Source organism: Oenanthe melanoleuca, chromosome 2, assembly GCF_029582105.1.
Source record: "Oenanthe melanoleuca isolate GR-GAL-2019-014 chromosome 2, OMel1.0, whole genome shotgun sequence".
Classification (NCBI taxonomy): domain Eukaryota; kingdom Metazoa; phylum Chordata; class Aves; order Passeriformes; family Muscicapidae; genus Oenanthe; species Oenanthe melanoleuca.
Genome location: NC_079335.1, coordinates 13,326,413 through 13,347,715, shown reverse-complemented (window position 1 = coordinate 13,347,715; position 21,303 = coordinate 13,326,413). Strand labels below are relative to the sequence as shown.

Here is a 21,303-nt window from a genome sequence, read left to right as displayed (position 1 = left end):
AATAGTCTGACCTAATTTTATTGATGAACCGAGTCTGTGGCAACTGTATGTTGCTTTGCTATGTTTTTTCTTTTAGCATTTTTGTATTTTTCACAGGAGTGAGTTTTCCTTGAATGAATAACAAACATCTGAAGAAAGCAGCTTTGCTGACGTTCACTAGCAAGTGTTCCAACAAGTACCAGCACTTAGCTCCTTATCTGCAGCCCTTAGTATTTCTGATGGCAAGAACTAAGGGAGCTGAAATACCTTAATAACTTTTCCATCCTTTTACTTACTGGGAGAATCCCTTGACTTTGCTCATGAGTATCTGTTTAAACACCTTAAGAAGATACAAAAAGAGAAGTATTTCTAAATTTAGGCAAGTATTATCCTTCTTAGGTACAGTAATTTTGTGGAAAAGAAGTAGAGTTTAACTCCTTGTTTGTAGCTGATAAGCAGTTGCTGAAGTTCCCCTTATCACAATTCTCCTGTTATTCTGGATACTTCTCTATTCTGAGGTAGGGAAGGATTAGCAATCATGAAAGAATTGAAATTCAAGGAGGAAATGGAGGTTGTGGCTCAGACATTATATAATAATTTGGTCTCAGAATAAAAACTATTTATCCAACTTCAAATTATACAGTTGATTGACTTTCGTAAAATTCTTTTCTTGCAAATTACAACGAGCCAGGACCCACAATCCCAAGATCCCTTTTTAAATTTACTAAGTGTTGATTGATTTTGGTACTGGATACATTATTTAACTGCAAAACAAGCTGAGAAAAGTTTGCATTTGACAGTTACATTTTGTAGCTCCTTCAATATTAATACATTTCTTAATAATCCAGATTATATTTTTCTTCAATCATTATAATTCCACAGTTTTTACTGATTTGGCACCAAAACATATTGGTTAAAATTACCAATATGGATGTAGAACCTTTGTTGAAATAGAAAGTGAACCAGCTTTTCCACAAAATTTTGTAATGCTCATGCTCTTGAACACAGTCCAGCCATTCAATGTAAACCTGGTTAATAAGCTTCTTCCATACAAAATATACCTAAATAAATTTCTAGAAGCTTTTAATTTTTACAGTAGGGTGGTAGCAGCACAATAAGGGGCTGAAGAAAACCACAGTCTGAGAGAGGAGGACAAAAGATGAAAAGATTACACACAAAGCTTTGTTCTGAAGCTTTCATGCATACAGCAGTTAATCTGCAGTTTTCTTCCCTTCATTGTCCCAGGCTCTGGGATTTTGTCTTTTAGAAAAAGCACTCTGGAGTGCAGTGTTTGTGCTAACCAGACATAAACAGGAAGAATCTGAGACCTTTGTTTTGCACACAAATTAATTCATGTGTCTGAAACAAGTTGGGTTTTTGTTTTTTTTTTTCCCTTGATGATTCATTATGGCATTTTACTTTTAGTTTAGCTGAAAAATGAGATCATTACTTAACACAAATTTTCTTCATATTATTATTAATTGGAACTGCTGTGCTGCAAATACATTTGTCAGGAAACTGTATCATAACAAGCAGAAGAAAGAAATTAAATGCATACAATATACTGGAGAAAAATGTTCTAGGCCCCATTATGAAAATACCTTCCTTAAATACAAATTATCTCCCAGAGTCAGGAACATATCCATAATTTACATACAAGAGAACTCTGCAATCTACAAAGAACAATTGTAATTCATATTTAAGTTGTGCTGTGGTTATTACTAACAAGCTGTTATATAATGAAGCAGTAAAATAACTGCAGAAACATTTTCCAACAATATATCACAGCAAGAAAACACAACTTTAAGAGCATTAAGACAAGATTTTGTCAATTATTTGTGTCCAAATCTAGACTAAATATAGTGAAACTAATAAAATAAACAAATTTTGATTTTAGTGAATTTCCTTCTTTAAAAATGTGCCCCTTTTCTCTAGTTTCACCTGATCTTATTCCTGTGAATTCAGTGATTTTCATAATTCATTCAGCTCTAAATCCAGAGTTTTAACTTTAAATGAACTAAATCTGGATTTGCACACATCAAATGCAAAAGAACCACTGCTACAGGCAATTTTGGTTGTATTTTCATAATACAGCTTTTGCTGCAGTAAAGAACAGAAGTTGACACAGTAGTTTACCCATACAGGCTCAACCTTGCAATTCTGCACATGCTGCTTTGTGCATTTCCAAAAAGCAACTGCTTGTGAGGCTGTGTTACAAGGAGATCAATTTATGCAAGAAAAGAAAAACCCAGCCAAACCTTGTCACTGAAACCCGTATCAACTTACTGATCTGACATGTAACAATATTTTTCTACCTCCAGTATTTAGTACTACTCAGTGGGTAGTACTGGAGTATTACCAGAGAAAGAAGGGGAATCATTCTAAGCCAGACATATTGAAGCTACAATTATAGGGAAAATAAAAACCCAGCCAGTTCACACTGGTAACTAATAGTACTTCACAGATTACTGGTCTGATACTTTTCTACCCCCAATATACTAAGAAATCTCAATCTAAGACTACAAGGTGATATCTGAGAGTAGAAAGAAAAAAGGGCAAATAGAAAACTGATGATAGCATAAAAAAGCCTGAAAATTACTAACCACTCCAAAAACAGCTCATGTCAAAATCCTGGGTCCATGTTCTCCCTTACCCTCTTACTAAAAAGCAGTTTTGTAAGAGCATTAAAAACATTCATTATACTTCATTTGTTTGAGATTCAAATTGAAAGAAAAATAAAACAACAGGTATTACAATATACTCAAGATGTAGTTTATGAGACTGGTAATACATGCCTTGGGCAGCTCGAGATCTTGAGCCTTTGGCCTTGTGCTCCACAACACACCCAAGGCATACATTAATGGCCCCATAAAAACATACCCTGCAATGACTTGCAGCTTAAATAAACATACTTGTCTTTCTCTTTTCCTCCTCCGAATATTGGATGCAGTAAAACTCCTCCAGTCTTCAGTTCGTATGCCACGATTTGATCTAACTCCTAAGAACAACATATGCAAGTTAGCATAATTTTGAAGAGCAGAGCAATTATTTAAAAGACAGGAAAGCTTTTAATATTGTTCAAGTCATACCTCCTAATAAGCTTGCTTACAAAGAGAGAAATATTTTAAAATCAGGGATCTTCTTTAAAGAAAAAAGAAAAACAATTTTAAAAGAAAAAACATTTTTCTTTTTAAAGAAAAACAATAATAGAACAGTAGGAACTAGCAGTTTATACTTGTTCAGGGGATGAAAAGGGGGCTAATCCCCAACAGTGCTGAACTATATTATAACCAGAGTATTTTTATTCAATAAATAAGTTGTCTTTGACCAAAAGAAATAAATGAGATTAGCATTTCATGCAATGAAAAACAGCTACAGACACACACACAATGTACTAAATATAAATATAAATATAAATATAAATAGAAATAGAAATAGAAATAGAAATATACAAATAAATAAAAATATAAATATACAAATAAATAAAAATATAAATATACAAATAAATAGAAATATAAATATACAAATAAATATTTATGCTTGGCCCAAGCTCTGCACTGAGTCTGACCTTGTCTGATGCCCAGGTTAACAAGCATACTTTAAGGTAGGATATTGGTAAGGGCTCATTGTCACCCCAAAGTCAACATAAATCAAATTATGTCAGCTTAAGCACAGGAAATAGAAACTGATGCCTGTCTGCAACCCGGGGTTAAAGATTTTCCAAATGTTGTTATGTATTGAGATTTATTGACACATAAAAACTTAGACACTTTCATATATTGGTAACACGTTAGAAAAAGGGCAGAACTGGAAGCTGTGACAGTAGCACCTCTCAATTCTACATGGACACCTTTATTTTGGACAGATGGGGAACAACATGAGCAACTTTGCTGCAGACAGCAGTGAACTCTTACAACAGACCTCCATCCAGTTCTGCTGCTCTCTGCAACAGCCACACCTTTAGCACACAGGACTGGTGAACTGAAGCATTAGGCAGTGAAGGACTTGGTATTGGGTTCCCAGGTGAGTAAAGGATGTACACAGAACAGGTGGGGTGAGGATTTGCTTTTTGGAATAGGGAGAGTAAGAAAATGTGATGAGAGAAAGAAGGCACGTATCTTTTTTGTGAATAAATGTTACTGGTAAAGAATGAGGAGTCACTGCTGCTATTACTAGAAAGTACCTGTCTCAAAGATCACATTTGGGAATGCAAGCTATAGACAGAAATTTATTTTCCAAGAAAAGAACTCTCTTTAAACAGGGATTTTTTTACTGTTTCATTATTTCATGTAGTACTTCAATAACACTAAAAGATACCTGAATCACCACTGATCCAAGCTAATACTGGAGCCTTTCAGAGCTATATGGACAGCCATGACAGCATTATAAATTCACCAAATTCAAAACCTTATGAATCCTATATTCTATTCTAAGTGTTCCAAAAGTAGTATCTTTTTTGACTCTTTTTTTTTTTTTTTGTTCAGGAGTCCAAACAAAAGAGAGACACGGAGAGACAACAACAATTATTATTCATTATTCATACAGCAGTCACAAAAATCTATTTTGGTTTGTACATTCAGTGCTCTTCCTTGCAGCTAGTGGTAAAAATATTTTAGCTCTGAAGTTTGTCACTACTAAAAAGGTCTTCAGATTGCAATGCAAAGTTATATTATGGTCTTATACTTCTTTGATGCAAAGTGCCTGAAAGGTCCAGAAAATGCTATGATGTTACCTGTTTAATCCAGTGGCGATACTCATTAACACCAAAGGTTTTTTTCATCCAAAGGCCATAAATGTAACCAGAGATTCCCTTTAGCACCCATTCATCTGACCTATCATAAGAAAGAAACATGAATTATATCACTTCAGAGGATGTTTTGTAAAGGATGGTATTTTTGACCAGCTCAAAAATAGCCAAGAGGCTAAAAATTTCAAGAGGTTGTATAACATCTCTAAGTCAACAGAAGTCTGATGAGCTGTGAACCAATTTATGGAACTTGGCACCTGGACAGGACCAATGAAACTGAAAAGTCAGTGAAAACTGAACTTTTACCACAGAAATCCAGATTTAAATATGAAACCAAACTATTTTAACTGAAACAATAATAATAAGCAGGTGGAAATGGACACAAAAGTTAAAGCAACTGCTAACCTATATGAACTTAATTTCTTGATAAACAAGTCAATGCAGTGCAGAAGATTTGGACAGCAAGTAGACCTATCTCACAATTTGGTGGAAACCCTTTTAAACACATCTTCTGTAAGTGATGCTCTAATAGAGAAAAAATAGACAAAAACTACATGATCATGAACTAGGACCTTAAACAGAAAAATTACATTGTACAGAGGGTATGATGAAGTAAATAGAACAAGAACATATGAAAATGGAGTCATTATGAAGGATGCAAAAAATTGCCTTCATCACAGAAGTAGGCTAGAAATAAAGAAGAGAGCCAGAGAAATTACAACAATACAAACATCAATTTAAGAACATGCTGATTTCCTTTGTTTTTAAGACAAGGTTGCTCTGGGACATACACTTTTGCCATAAAAAAAGTAATGGGTTACTTTATTTATTGGGTCCCCAGTAAATAAAGTGTATGCAAAAGGATTTAATATAAATACTGATCAGAACTGCAAGAGCCACTTGGGGAGGTTTTCTGAGATATGGGGTTATAGCTAACTTAGCAGGAATTTTCCTACTTGACACTAATTTCTGCATTCTCCTTAATTATTTAGTTCTTAATTTATTAGTTCTGTGTTCTACAAGTACTTTGCATGCAGGCTATACCTCATCATCCAAAATATCTAACAGAAATTGACTGACAATGTAAAAGAGTTACCTTTCTAAAATTTTCACACTACAACATTCAGAAAGATATATTCAATCTATACAATCTGTGGAACTTTTCTCTCTTACATTCTCCTTTCAAAACAATGAAAAATACTAATGGATTTTCATTTATTGAGCTGGGCTTATTATTCTAACTTTTTTTCTCATTTTTGCTTTCTTCTACAATTACTGTTTTACTTATTTTTCTGATAAAATGCAATTTGTAAATTAAAATTTGAGCTTCCTAGATCCTCCCCATTTCTGGAGAATACTATTGCTACTATGGTAAAATACTTACCAGGACATTCTGGATATGAAACATCCAAAGAACTGCTGGGCCAGGGCCTGTGCCAAGCATCTCCTTGTCAGTGGAGTTTCATCTATAATCATTGCACTGTGCAAGAGATTTGTGCTGGACCCCCATAAAAAAAAAGACACAACATGAGTACTGGCTCCAAAGAAACACAAGAGCCTTAAAACAAAACAAGTAAAATAATTTCTTTACTGTTTTTTCAATGAGTTAATAACATCTTTTAATTTTTTTTTATTTTGTAATAATCTTTATGCAAGCAGATCTCTTGCTATTATAATCTATACATAATTCTCTGTGTAGAATCTAAGTAGCTTAACTGGTGAAACTCTCTTGGATTCTTGATAACCTATTCCAGCTGGAGAAAAATAAAACACAATCAAACTTCTGCACTTAATTTGAGATTAAATACTTCATGCATGGCATTTCTAATTCAGAAGGAAAATCACTGCCATTTTTTTCTTAAAGTAAATCCAACATCTTTAAAAGAGATAAAAATAGAAATGGTGTTAAAAGCCTATAATGTCAATAAAAACAAGCCTTTTCAAACTAGAAAGCTCAGGCCTTTCTTTTTTAGGCAAACCAAAACTCAGGCTACAAAAATAACTAGAGATTCACATATTTCCCAACAGTCTTGGATCTAGAGCTTCTAAGCCCATGGATTTAGGTGTAATTTTCTCAAATACTAACCTGAAAATACTCATGGATGCATAAGCAGCTACTTCAACATAAGCTTCATCGATAAAAACCGTCTTGAAACAAGAGTAAGGATAGCGGCAGGTAAGAATCTCCTCATAGAATTCAAACACCTCATGAAGGTAGGATGTGGTGTGTTTGAGCAATGGCAGAAGTTGTGGTAAGCAAAAGTGAGTCACCTACAAACAAAGGAAAATTTGTTACAAGACCTACGAATATATTTAAATACATAAATATCAAGTATATTATATGTCAGGGAAGAAACCCAATTTGAACCAAATTTTCCCCTTAAATTCAGACATTAATGGAATTGCTGCTTATTTAAAGGTTTTTTGGAGATAAATTTAAATACAAGCATTACTAGACAAGCTTTATGATACAACTGTACTGATGGTTGATCTAGAAATACTTGGACTAATATATACTGACTGCAACATAAAACCCCAGTAACTCTTTTGGAAAAAGAATGGAGGCTTCTATGGTGAAGATTATTACCTCATGCATGTATGGATCAACAAGGATTTCAAAAGGTCCAATTGCCAAGGAGATGTTAGAAGCTGCAGTTGGGATAGTCAACATGTAATGAAAAGTCTTCTTTCTCATATCATGTGTGTATACAGTTTCCACCAAATCTCCATTTGAAACAGCCACCATTGCAGCATCTACAGTATACTCAAGTTTCCAGGTACACAACTCAGAATATGAATCCACACAAGGAAACCAAAATCTAGGAAAGTTAGGATTGGGGGGAAAATAGTTAATAATTATACTTAACAATCATCCTTTTCACAGGTGATTTTTCTTTCAAGTTCCAAACTATATCCCTAAATACTTTCAGAGTATATGAATGTTGACATACTGACTCTTACAATACATTAACTTTATAAAGCTTTACAAGTTTTTTTTTGTCTTTACCTCCAGCTGAGCTCTAAAGACTAGACATTCTAATTACAAGTCATTAGATGTTACTTCACACTGGTAAGCTCCTTTCAAGCACAAATTAAGTTTTAGTATTTTTTAATCTTAAAATAATTCAAATAAATTATTTGTATTTCCTACACTTTGAGAATAAATAGGAAATACAAATCTACCACTCAGTTTTCTTACCTTGTAGAATTTTGATAACCACATGAAAAGACATGAGCCCCTCTTTCTGCCATGTTGCCCTCCATGTTGGGTACTACAAAATGAAGGCCTCCTTTTGGCTGGTCCAGAGAAAAATTTATATGCACCTTCAGGACTTTTAACTCTGCAGCAGAAAGACCAAAACTGGAGTAAGTATAAACATGTTACATGAAAGTAATTTCAGAATAGTAACTCAGTTTTGGACTCTAGGTCTTTGAAGATTATTTGATAACTTCATTCTCATGGACTCTCCAGTTCACTTCCAAAGTGAATAAAACTTACAAAAGCTTACAAAACTGAGACCTCCCAAAGCACAACTTACAGGAGATTTATTTATAAGAACCTTTGTTAATTAATAAAAACTGCAATTGAAGTCACATTTCACCTTCCAATTCCCCAACAGTAAAGCATATTTACACAGACTACACCCTAACCATCATCTCCTTGGCACCTCACTGAAAAAATTTTCTGCAAGATCTCTATGAAGCAGGCACATTCTTAAAAGAGATATTATTGTAATTTGCAGTTGCTTAAAATCTCTTACTATGGTAAACGCTTTTCCTGTAACTTAAGTGTCTTTGCTTTGGTTTAGTTTCACAGAAATCTCATTTATGAATAGACAGGCAAGAAAAGAAATTCAAGCATATGCTGAAATTTATCCCACAAGTATCACCATATTTTGGCATTCAAACTTTGAAAAGTGAAACTGTACATGTTTGAATATTTTCCCTTCTAGGCTTGCACGTAAGGCAACAGGAATTTAAAAATTAAAATAAACAAAACAGTTGCTACTATTATTCTCTCAGAGGTCTCATAACCCATTGGAAAAACTGATAAAGCAATGAAAGAAATAATACAAGAAACTAGTAAGATCCCTGTAAGAAAAGAATCAACACTGGAGAGTAACTTACTAAAACAGTTACTTATTCCAGGATCAAGTATGCCAGTTTATAAAGGAGTCTACTTTCATTACCAAATCCATTTTAAAATGACCATTCCTCAAGGTCAGATGACATAAAATTAGTAGAATTTTGTAAAAAGATGTATATAACTACATCCTTGTAAATTATTTTCTTTGCTGGATCATATTTATTGTAAGCAGCTTCAAAATCACAATTTAGCTCCCAGTACACTCAATTATTCCCACTTCCTCAAGTATTCTCCTGGGGTCATGACCACCCAAGAGTATGCTTGTATATAGTGTCAAGAAACCTTGCAACACTTCATATTACCAAAAAGTGGAAGTATTTTTCAGAGTTCAAGTGGAGAGGAAAAAGGAAGCAGTAATCAAAAATTCATAAAATAATGTAACACCACTTCTGTTTCTTCAAAACTACTATATTCCTAAGCAAACTTGTAGCTGACAACTCTGCCATCCTCAATGAATTTTTCAGTCTGGTCTCTTTACCATCAACATGTTTCCACAGCTCTGAGGGAACCTTAATGCAGAGTTCTCCGTTTCCAGCATCTGGGTCCACAGCACTGACAGCAGCAGCATAGGCATTGGAGAAATAGTTGAGATTCCTCCTGTCAGAAATACCCAGTTAATTCTTAAAGTACAACTGTGCTGAACCACAAAAAGCAGCTTTGCAAATTAAGAAAATTTCTATACTGAATTTCAAGGTGAATGGACAACCAATTGTTGTGTTCTGTTTTGAAAGGAATGGAGGAGAAAAGGAGTAAAGATTAGATTTCCACAACCAGAACTTAAAATCTGGCTTTTACAGAAGTGATCTGTGATCAAAAACACTTAAGCAGTAGTAACTCCCAATAAACTGAGAAATGCTCAGTGTTCTTTTCTTGCCAATAAGAGTAATATCTACCTTTATTAGAATAGAAACTAAAAATTCTGTTTATTATTTTGGATGAAGTTTGTATCTTTATTCAAAAGCTCTGCGTTGAAGATCTGCTTCCTCGTATATTGCAGTTTTGCTCTTATCTTGCTTTCCTAAATGTAAGATTTTAGCTTAGCAATGGCATTTTTCCCTTTTAGCTTGATGGATAGGAATAGGAGGTTTTTATAATGCATTTGTAAGTAACACATAAAATATTATATGTTAAGAGTTTCAGCCTTAATACACAAACACAGAAATATGTGCTATACTTCCTAGTTTTTAGTTATATTTGAAACATTCTTTTTTAAAGTATACCCTTATTTATTTAAGATGCAAACACAGTTTTTTGTAATCAGGTTTGAGCAACTATGTATCAGTTGCTCATTAACTGCCCACTTTACTACGAAGTCTCCTATCATTACTTCAGTTACAACTTAAATTAATTGTTTTCTACTGAAATGAGCAGGAACAAGAATGTCTTCTGTTAAAGTACTTAAGAGCATGATGTTACCTTATTATTTTATGTGAATATATTTAGCTATGGGAGAATGACCAGTCAAGTTCAAAAACAACCCTGCTTTTACAGATTTATGTGATAGCTTTTATACTTTTTAAAAATGGATTTCTAATCTGTTTAAAGCATGGGAGCAAAGTCTTTCTTAATTCTAATTCTCTAGTACACGCAGTTTTTCAAAAGCTTGCACAACTATGCCTGAAGTGAAACTGTTTGATTAACTTATCACTTTTCTGACAGAATTCAGGTACTGCTGATGAATCCAAGCACTGTGGAAGCAGGACACAATCAAGCATAAAGCAGTCACAGAATCACAGAGCCACAGAACACTCTGGGTTGGAAGGGACCTTCCAAGGTTCTCTAGTCCAACTCTCCTGTGGGAGGACAGGGACATCTTCTACTAGATGAGGTGGCTCAGAGCCCTGTTCAACGAGACCTTCAGTGTTTCCAGGGATGGGGCATCTACCACCTCTCTGGGAAACCAGTTCCAGGGTTTCACTGCCCTCACAGTAAGACAGCTCTTCCTGGCACCCAGTCTAAAGCTACCCTCTCAAAGTTTAAAACCATTACCCTTTGTCCTATTGTAGAAAGATCAATTAAAAAGTCTACCCCATCCTTTTTATAAAGCCCCTTCTAAGTACTGAAAGGTTGCAATAAAAATCTTCCTAGAGCTGTATCTTCTCCAGGCTGAACAACCCCAACTCTCTCAGCCTTTCCCCACAGCCAGATGCTCCATCCCTCTTACCATCCTGGATCTGCTCAAGAGGTCCAAGACCTTCTGTGCTGAGGAGCTCAGAGCTGGAAGTGGTGCTGCAGGTGGGGTCTCACAAGGCTGGAGTTCCCTTCCTCACCCTGCTGCCCACACTGCTGGTGATGCAGCCCAGGACACTGCTGGCTTTTTGGGGTGCAAATGCACATTGCCAGCTCATGCTAAACCTCTCATTCACCAGCACCTTGAAGTCTTTCTCTGCAGGGCTGCCTGCAATCCCTTCATCCCCAGCCTGTACTGACACTAGGGGTTGTCCTGACCCAGGAGCATGATTACTGCACCACAAATGAGTGAATTAACTTCTGGCTGGGGACTCCACCTACCATGGAATCTGAAGTCCACACAAAGCAGACATGATCTCATTTTAGGATTTTGCTCTCATCTAACCACTCTCTGTTCACCACCCACAGAGAAAACAACCCAAATTACAGTACCCTACTTGGAAGAACAAAGTGTAATTAACCATGACACCAGCACCATTCTGTAAGTCTAGGTATGTCAAACACCATGCTTAATATTCTGAGTCTTCCACATATAATAAACTTTGCTAAAACACATAAATATATTGAGTACATATTTTCATGTAGTTCTTCATCTTTGGCAATAATAGTGCACAAATTCCCTGGCACCACTACCAAGACTAAGAATATCAGGAGCAGCAACCTTTTCTACTTTGCTTGGAAGCTTCTGAAAATCGGACATGAGTAGTAAATGGGACCATTTCAGTAAAGAAACACACAAATCTCAAGTTTTAATATATTTTTCTTTGCCTTTTCACAGGTAACTGTACCTTTATATAGGATATAATGCCAACAAGTTTTAAAAGCAAAAGGTTGAGTTTGTACCCTGGAATACAGTATAACTTCAGGTATGGCTCCAGAACAATTCCAACACACTTAAACTCCAGCTGATGTGCTGTCTCCTATCCTCATTCATGTGCCACTACTACCTCACTCACTAAAGAGATTCCTGTTCATCTGATCATGTAGGGATGCAGCTGAAAATGTCAAATGGGAAAATAAGTCCTTTTTTTCTGACCAGGCAGCTTTTAGTTGATTTACTTTCTTATCTGTCATACTGAGGGCTCAAAGAACCTCCCTAAGCAGAGTTGCTTTAAGCGGTCCCTCAAATGGCACCCTAGAAAGGTAAGCAAACACCACTGGAAAATCTCTATTTAAAAAGAGACTAAGAACTATTAGTAATCAAAAAAGCTAGCAACAGAAAACCACGGTAACATTCTGTTAGACTCTGAAGTCCAAAGTGTTTAATTTTACTCCAACTGTTTTGGAAAATTGACTGTTATTGATAGGGATCCCTTTCCTACACATCAGTGAGAATCTGTTCAAACTTTGAGGATTGTGATGAGCTTGTGGCTACACTTTAAACGTCACTGGGTTCACAAACAGGAAAACATTATGATTTTACATCAAAGAAGGTAGACTCCAGAGCTTAACATTTTATGGAAAATAAGTCTATTCTTGTATTTCTATTTTTCTGAAGTGCTCCAGTTTAAATGGGTGATTCATTGTAAAAGGAATCCATTAAAGACGTAGTAGTACCACAGATTAATCTTTTTATAGGCTGAACTATTTTCAATAAACTGAATATGGCCATTTTAAGAAAAACAGTGCACATGCCAAAAGTTACAGCCCAAGGAACAATGATAAATTTTCCTAATGCTAAGTGTAGATTGACAATGAAAAACAAATGTGTATTCATGTTTTTTTTCCCAGTAGAGATACATTTTGTTATCAGAATTCACCCCAGTGTTAACTACAGCCCAAGGGCATGCAGCTTGAGTGACTGTAAAGAAGTAATTCTGCAGAGACTTATTTTTAAAATTACTAACTGATCTCAAACTTTCCCCAGCATTTCTCACTAGCAGCTGCACCAGTACTATAAATGTATGTTTCAAACATATAGTCTGTAAACCACTGTTTTCCTACAACACTTAACTTCAACTTGGCAAAGTAAGTTCTTTGCTCTACCTGTAATTCATTGCTGTTCATTACCTGTAATTCATTTACTATTTTACTTTGCTTCCCATATAGAATATGCACTTGATATTGGAATATGTACCAGATATACCACTTGAACTATATAAGACATCTAGGTCATTTATTAATAGGGCAATGATTTGAATCTTTGTTGTGATGAGAAACCTGATTTTCATTCCTGGTCAAGTTTAAGGACTTTGTAATCTCTTTTCAAAAGTGCTCTGCACCTTTGTGTCATGGTCTAGGAATTCTCCCATTTAGTGTTTCCACTGAAATTACCATGTGCCACTAAATCTCTCTACCCTGCCCTGTTGTGGGCTGCAGAGGAGAACTGGAGCCACAAAAGGTAAATATTATGGATTGAGATAAGAACAATTTACAAGAGACAGCAATGAGATAAGACAGTAACAGCAACAATACCAATGACAACGTATATGAGAAAAGAGGTGAATGAATGATTCACATGGTATTGCTCATCCTGGGTAAACCCCTGAAAATACTTGGCCCCTCTGCTGTGGGACCTGGAAGTGAGCCTTTTGCCCAGTCCTGGAAAATGAGGTGAGATGGTATAGAATAATCTCCAGGTCTTAGCCTTTTCTTCTCCACTCCTGACTACTGCAAAAATGAACCCTGTCCTGGCCAGGACACTTTGTTTACTTCTAATGAAGTCTAACCATGAATTTTCAATTAGACAAACATAATATCAGTGTAAAAGAAGGCTATTCATTGCAGCAAGGTAACACATGCTCAGTCCACCAGAAATTATTCTATTTTGTATAAAGGCAAAAGGTTGATCATTGACTTCTCAGAAGAAAAAAATATTGCAAGACAGACATGTCCTGAAGGCTACCACATTGCTCTCTCTCACAGCTTACTGCTGCTTGCAAATAAAGCAATAATGAAATCAGAGGATATCAAAACATCTTGATATTTGTAATGCTTAAATGCTAGAGTCTTCAAGCTAAAAAAAAGACAAATGAACCAGCATTGCACAGGAAAGCATTATGTGCACATTAGCTAGCAATAAAAAAACACAGCTTCCTTTATACAGAAATAATAGTAAAATGCAACAGCTTCTCAGCTGGCATCCTAATTGCCCCCCAAATGTGAAGCATGTAAGCAGGCACAGTGGGATCATCACAAACTTCTTATCAGACATCGAACTACTACACCCAAACTCCAAACTTCAGCTGCACCAATTTAACAGTTTACAATCTCAACCATAAGATTAAGGAAAAAAAATCTCTTTTGCCAATTTTAAATAAATAGGGCTGAGATACAAGCAGTTGTCTCAGTATTCAGAATATGCACTGGGATTTCTACACAGAATGTAGAAGGATAGCCCAGAAAAAGCAAATTAATTTCTCTTATACTGACAAAATCAAGAAAGCAACGATTTATAAGAAAGATGAAGAGGATGAGACAGCTGTAACACTCAAAAACTTTAACAGCCCTGAAACATGACCAAAATAGACATTCCCCAACACTATATGCAGTCTTCACAAGATTTGAAACTTCTCAAAACCAAGAGCAAAATGGGATTCTCTGCCAGCTTGTGCACACACAGTAAAGCAATGTGAATTATTTCATACCTTAAACCACTGTTCAGGTGTTTGCTGGGTCAGGAAGGAAGGGACCCTGTTATCTAAGTTCATCCATCTATTCTGACATGAAAAAGCCACGTTATCCTGAAGCGTCCAGAGGAAATTACAAGACAGAAGTCCAACTTTATTTCTAGATAAACCTTTAAACACTCTCACACTTACTACCTGAACTTATGGTTTAGGACTAATAGATTATTTTGCAACGGCATCAAAGCTAAAAAAATATTCAATGTGCTAATAAACAGCTTCTAACCTTTCCTACAAATTTCACTGATTTTTAGCTACCTTTTTGGCAAAGGTTTTTTTGATATTCAGAGGAACTGAAAATATTCATGACTGAAAAAATTGTTTCACCTTCTGCAACACTGAAAATGTGAAATGACAGAGACCATGTGTCAATGATTTTTTCCTCAAAGATGCTAAAACCCTAAAGTACTATTTGAACTGAAAACAAGTTGAATATTTCAATTCAGAACACAAAGAGGTGACCTGACAGATCTCACCAAGAAGCAGCAAAGAACATTACAGTGAAACAGACAGAATCGTGTCATATGTAAAGCTGAACTTCTCCACCCTCTTTTAACTGTTTCCTTGCATGCCAAAATTTGCACACCATAACAGTGAACCATTTCTCTTAATCTCCTATCAGCAAACATAACCTTTCAAGTCAGAGATGCTGTAGCAAGTTTCCTAATTTTTACTCCATACAGAGTATGGGAGTAAGGGAGTAAGAAGTCTTCAGATTATTTTAACTTTGCTAAAAAAGTAGAAAATTGTCCATTAAATTAACAACTTTTTAAATACTTACGCCCCAGATAAGCTATTTGGAAAAAATTTTTTCAAAGAAAAGAATGTAAAGGTTGGAACAGACTGCCCAGGGAAGTAGTGGAGTCACCACTCCTGAAAGTGTTTAAAAAAATGTGGACATAGCACCTGAAGACATGATTTAATGGTCATGGTGGTGCTGGGTTGACAGTTGGACTTATGGATGATGATCTTATGGGTCTTTTCCAATTTAAATGCTTCTATGATTTTACGTGTTCTTTTAGAAAACAACATCTAAGAAACTAAAAGCATTATAAAAACAACATTAAATGTTTGTATATACAATCTTATAATTTGAGCTTATATTTGCTACACACCACAAGGAAAAGGAAAGACTGAAAAAAAATAATTTTAAATAAACAGGTTGCCAAGAAACATCTTAATTTCCCATTTACTAGTTCTACAGACTATTTAAGAAAACTGTGCAAAAGGTAATGATCCCTGTAAGATCAGAAACAAACTAACATGTCTCAACTCTGTACCTTTCAAAATAATTGCTGCAGCTAGCTCAGCTGCAAGGGTACAAAGGACATCATCACTAAACTTGCCATAACAAATGAGAACTTGGAAGAGATGATCAGATGATTAGACATAAAGACTACTACAGAGCACTGTTTCTAGAAACAGTTCTTCATAAAGAAGAACAGAGAAAAACACACTGATGATTTTTTTTGAGGTACTAATTCTGGAGTTTTTTGATTTCTAGTATTTCTGCTTGCAATCCAGCCTAAAGAGCAGAGATTCTGTATTTAACTACCCAGTTCTGACTAGATATTTCAAAGGAAGAATACATCTAACTTCATCTACTATTTTGTAACTCATGTTGCCTTTAATTTCCGAGATACAGAAAGAGGCATACCAGTTTTTGTAATGAATATTTGGTGACCTCTGCCTTTCATAACTATGAATAACACAGGAGTTATGAAATACAGAGACTTTCTATTAAGTTTGAATATTTTGAACAAAACACCCCTCACCTTCACCACAAAAGGACAGAATTCTCTTTCCTAACTCCTTTTTTAATATAATGGAGTACTCGCTCTGATAATTTTAAATGCTGTTTCTTTCTCCCATCTTCCAGGAGTTACATAGGATTCCAGCTATCACAGAATCACAGAATGGCTGAGGTTGGAAGCAATTTCTGTAGATTCTGGTCCAACCCCTCAGTTCCAACAGGGTCACCTACAACCACTTGCCCAGGATGCTTGGGCTTGCTCCTGCAATTCCAGATGACCAGAATATTTCCAAGGATAGAGACTCCACAGTCTCTTGAGTAAATTGTCTCAGAATTATGTCACCTCACAATAAAAACTGCTTCTTGATGTTCAGTGGGAACCTCCTACGCCTCAGTTTGTGCCCACTGTGTCTGCTCCTGTCAGTGGATATAAGTTAAAATACATGAAATTCTATCAGAATACCGGAAAATGTTTTTGACTGTAAGGGTCATCAACACTGGAGAAGGTTGCCCGGAGAGACTGCAGAGATTCCATCCCTGAAGGTACTCAAAATCCAAATGGACACAGCCCTGTGCAATCTGCTCTACCTGACCCCATATAAGCAGGAATTGGACTAGATGATTTCAGCCAGTCTTTTGCAGCCTAAAGGACTCTGATTTTTTATCAGCTGCTGTTAAACAATACTTTCACTAGAAGTTTTTAACAATTCAGGAAATTGCAAATTCAACCAAGCCAGCTAAAAGAAGGAGTGAGAATATGAATGCTCCAGCAAATCAAAAGAGAATTCCTAGGGAAAACATCTGCACATCATGCTCTTAACAAAAATGAAATGGCTACAAGATTTTTTGCTAAAGCCCCTTTGTATATCAGTTCCCTAGAACATGCAGGATGCCACATGATTTTAAACATACTCTTCAGTATGAGATGGTGATGAAATTTGAAACTGTTCCTTTTGAATTTTGAATTGAGTTCAGGTTCTAGGACTTATACTGTATCTCCAACAATAAATAATGAAAGTTTGATTCCTTAGGAAAGGCCAAAAGCTTTACTTCCTGGCTCTTAACAACAATCCAGAACCCCTGCAATAAGGATTCTGAATTTTTGACATAATGACCAATAGCACCAATAACGAAAACATCAAGTCACAAAGCAAACAGAATTACAAACATACTCAAGTGTTCAGTATCAGGACTCAAAGAAAATTGCATAACTCTGATAATAAATTCAGTGTCCTATATAAATGAACACTGTATTTGCAAACTGAATTACTGAAGCCCTTGCATAACAGATGAATAAAGAAATACACAATGTGTCTCGAGCACACAGCAAATCCAGGGCCTTTTTCCCCATAAAGTACTTTATAGAAAAATTTTTGAAACTTCCACAAAAAAATACAAAGATATAATCGTACAAGAAATTCTAAAGAAGACTAGTAACAGCCAAAAATTATTGCCAAAAATACTTCCCCAAAATTCAGGCACCATACCAAAAGTTACCATTAGGAAATTACCAGGTAAAACTTGACAGTAAAACAGAATAGGTTATACTTAAGAGCAACAGAAAGCATTGCATCTGCAAAGCCTTAAATACACCACTTACTGCTTCGACTCATGGTGACAGACCTCCAGCGTTGGATCATTATAGATGAAAGCTGCTTCTAAATCATTGACTCTCACTCTGTAGATCCTGCACTGTTTACTGTTCAGCTTGATTCTGTTCAGGTTTGCAACTGTGGGAAATATTGTCAGTTCCACATAACCCTATGAAAACACAAATCAAAATCTTCTGTTAAATCTTTATCAGCTCAAAAACTAGAGAGATATAAAAAGTTATTACTAATACAATTTTAAAAAATCACAGGTATAAAGATGATATTTTCATATTTAAAAAGGAAAATTATTTGCCCTTTAGATTTTCTACATTTTCTTTCATGCCATTTAACAAGTGAATTTTTGCAGCTGTAAATTAAACAAAACAAAACAAAAAATTCAACATGACTGACAATCATGTCTGTTTTACTGGAAAAAATCCACCTCTATTGACTAGATTTCAAGTTACTAACAACACTGTGTTGTATATTTTGGTATCTGAACTTGAGACAAGGATTCTTAAAACCTAAGCAGAATCCTTTTAAACAGATATGTAAATTGATAGAGACCCTTGAAGACTTCAGGCCTTAAATGATGAAAGCCTCTTCAAAGCCCAAGTGAACTCACATACATGGTAGAACACTCAGTAAGCCTATCCCGAACATCAGCTAACAAAAAAGCAGCCTTCATTTAGAAATCTTCTTCTAAAAATGCTCACAGTTAAAAGGCACTTTTTTTAATACACTTCTAGCAATGACACGAGAAGCATCAGATTAGAAAGCACAACATATGAAGCAGCTGAACAGCATAATCAGTGAGGGCAGTTTTTTCCTCTAAGAGCACGAAGAAAACCCAGACACTTAATTTCAACTTCACACTTTATTAAGAAATACTTACTACAACAGACTTTCTCTGAAAATTTATGTTGTTGATACAAACTACCTGATGAGTTGTGCTGAAAGAAAAAAAAAAAAAAAAAAAAGTAAAGTTTTGCACAAATGCAGGACTTAAACTAATATTTTAACAAAGTTTTACAGAGAGCCACACAGGATATATGTACATATAGATAAATACTGCCAATACAATATACTTCTATAAGAATTAGTAATGACTGTTTCAATCTTTCAGGTGGTCTAAATCAAATAATGAATAGAAGTTACCCACAATATCAGGAAAGTCCCCCAAAAAATCAAACACAGTATATCATACCAGTATGAACTTACCAGTAATAAAAAAACCAGGAAGATAAGTGTTCAAAAATTATGTTATCTGTATGTAAAATAAAGAATTACAAATGGCAGTGTCAAGGTCTAACACTGTAATTAATGGTGAGCAGGATCAGTAATGGCAGGAGCCATAACACATAAAATCAGAGACCTGTTGAAAGTCTACCTGGGGAGTTGACACTCATACATGATTTATATAAGCAGGTATTACACATTAAAAGACACAGTGTGTGATTTTACAACTAGCATGCCATAACAATTTATAATTTAACATAATGCAAATATACTAATCAAGATAATTATTTTATACTAGTCAAACGTGATTGCTTAAATTTTGACTGACAGATCTTCTGGTAAATAACTCTGATTTAAAAGGTAGGATAGAAAATAATTCCAACTTTTTAAAAATCCTCTAAGTTATTTCTATTCCTCTAAGTATTTTCCTGTAGTAGGTGCCATCTTCATAGTAGTGCATTTCATGACTCAAGAGAAAACCTTGAAATAATTCAACTTCTATGGCTCATCACATTTTATCTGCACATATCCTGTGCATTAAGAAGTCACATTGCTTCAGATGAGATAAAGTTTGATGAAAGTTCCTACAAGAGACTTACATCTAAAAATGGATTCAGACGTTACCTATATTAAGTGTATATGAGAAGACTGATTCTACTTAGAAACTTATTTGTGTAACAGATTTATAAAGGGATCAAGGAGGTATAACAAGAAATCTGTTTAAATGCACTAAAATCCATCACCAACTGCTTTGTAGCTTGGTTACAACCCAAATAGTGAATGTGTGAAAATGACAATTTGCTTGACAAAGATGTTTGCTGCAAAGGCAAACATTTTTTTTATACATAAAAGAGCCCTTAAGCCAAAAGGGCTTCTTGACAGAGCAGTACATATGGAATATCGTAGTACGGTCTTTAGTACTGATAGTGTATGAAGAAATGTCCGAGGTTTGAAGAGGACAATGTAAATTTCTTCGTGAGCCTGAATGGCTGACAGCCTTGGTGATCAGAGTTAGTCCATTTACACATTAAAACATACATCTGCAACACGCATTTTCTGAATGCAAGCTACACCACAAGCAACAGCTCCAACCTTCCCAAGTAAATCATTATTAATCAGCCTGTGACTGATTCAGTGAGCATTGGTTTCAAGTATAGCAATTTTTAAGAAATGGATACTTATAATTTATAGGGTCTTGGGCTTTCAAATCCTTTGTCTCCTTTCTTCCTATTCATCCTGAACCGCAGCACTAAACACACACTGCTGACCGTCAGACTGGCATCAACATCATCCTCACTCAACGGGTCCTTCGAATTCTCCCCGGGTCACGCCGTATTTGATCTCTCATCTCCTCAGCGGATGCGTGACCCCCAGCAGCCAGGAATCTTCAGCCCGAGTGAGCGCCATCGTTACAGCACCGCCACCAAGGAGTGTTTGTACATAACCTGTGGGCGCACACGGCCTCTCTGTGCGCTGGGATACGGAACCAGTCCAGAGGCGCCTCCTCTCCGCGGGAACCACGGCAAACAACGGGCTCAGCGGGCGGCGGGAGCCACCGAACAAGCAGGGCCGCGGCCAGGAGGCCGGGCCGGGAGCGCGGTTCGCGCTCCTGGGAGCGCCGGAGGGGCAGCGCCGTCCGCCGAGAGCCGGGAAGGTGCGGAGGGCGGAGCGGGCCGGGCCCGGGCAGGGGCGGCCCCGCGCGTCTCCCTCAGCAGCGCGCCCGCCTCGGCTCTTCCGCAGCCGCCGCCATCTTGCCGGTCACCCCCGACCCCGCGGGTGAGAGGTCACGGCCGATTCACTGAGCTCTGTCACTGCAGCGGGGAAGGCTTTTGGAGTTTTGTTTTTTACAGAAGAGCGGCTCAGCGGCGGCAGCAGCCGGGGAAAAAAGAGGGGGAAAAAAAAAATAAAAAAAAAAAAAGGAAGAAAATAATCCAAAAGCCGAGAGGGGCCGCGCCGTGTCCCCGTGCGCAGGCGCGGCGGCTCGCGCAGGCGCGGGCCCGCGGAAGGCGGGAACGGGCGGCGGGAGCGGC

At 36.4% G+C, this 21,303-nt stretch overlaps 1 protein-coding gene across 2 annotated transcripts in view; it reads right to left on the bottom strand.

Moving 5' to 3' along the window:
- The window catches only part of TAF2 (TATA-box binding protein associated factor 2), a 59,219-nt gene extending 37,986 nt beyond the window's left edge, over positions 1-21,233 (bottom strand). Inside the window, exons 1-10 of one of the 2 annotated variants that reach the window (XM_056486044.1) lie at positions 20,456-21,233; positions 18,930-18,984; positions 18,043-18,203; positions 9,352-9,470; positions 7,926-8,067; positions 7,314-7,545; positions 6,813-6,997; positions 6,111-6,224; positions 4,712-4,811; positions 2,892-2,977 (exon numbers count right to left, since the gene is read on the bottom strand). In XM_056486044.1, coding sequence (XP_056342019.1) covers positions 2,892-2,977; positions 4,712-4,811; positions 6,111-6,224; positions 6,813-6,997; positions 7,314-7,545; positions 7,926-8,067; positions 9,352-9,470; positions 18,043-18,203; positions 18,930-18,984; positions 20,456-20,508 — 1,247 coding nt within the window. In that variant the 5' untranslated portion in view covers positions 20,509-21,233. The remainder of the gene's footprint in view (positions 1-2,891; positions 2,978-4,711; positions 4,812-6,110; positions 6,225-6,812; positions 6,998-7,313; positions 7,546-7,925; positions 8,068-9,351; positions 9,471-18,042; positions 18,204-18,929; positions 18,985-20,455) is intronic. The other variant, XM_056486045.1, reaches the window with a different exon arrangement.
- Positions 21,234-21,303: the final 70 nt, after the last annotated feature.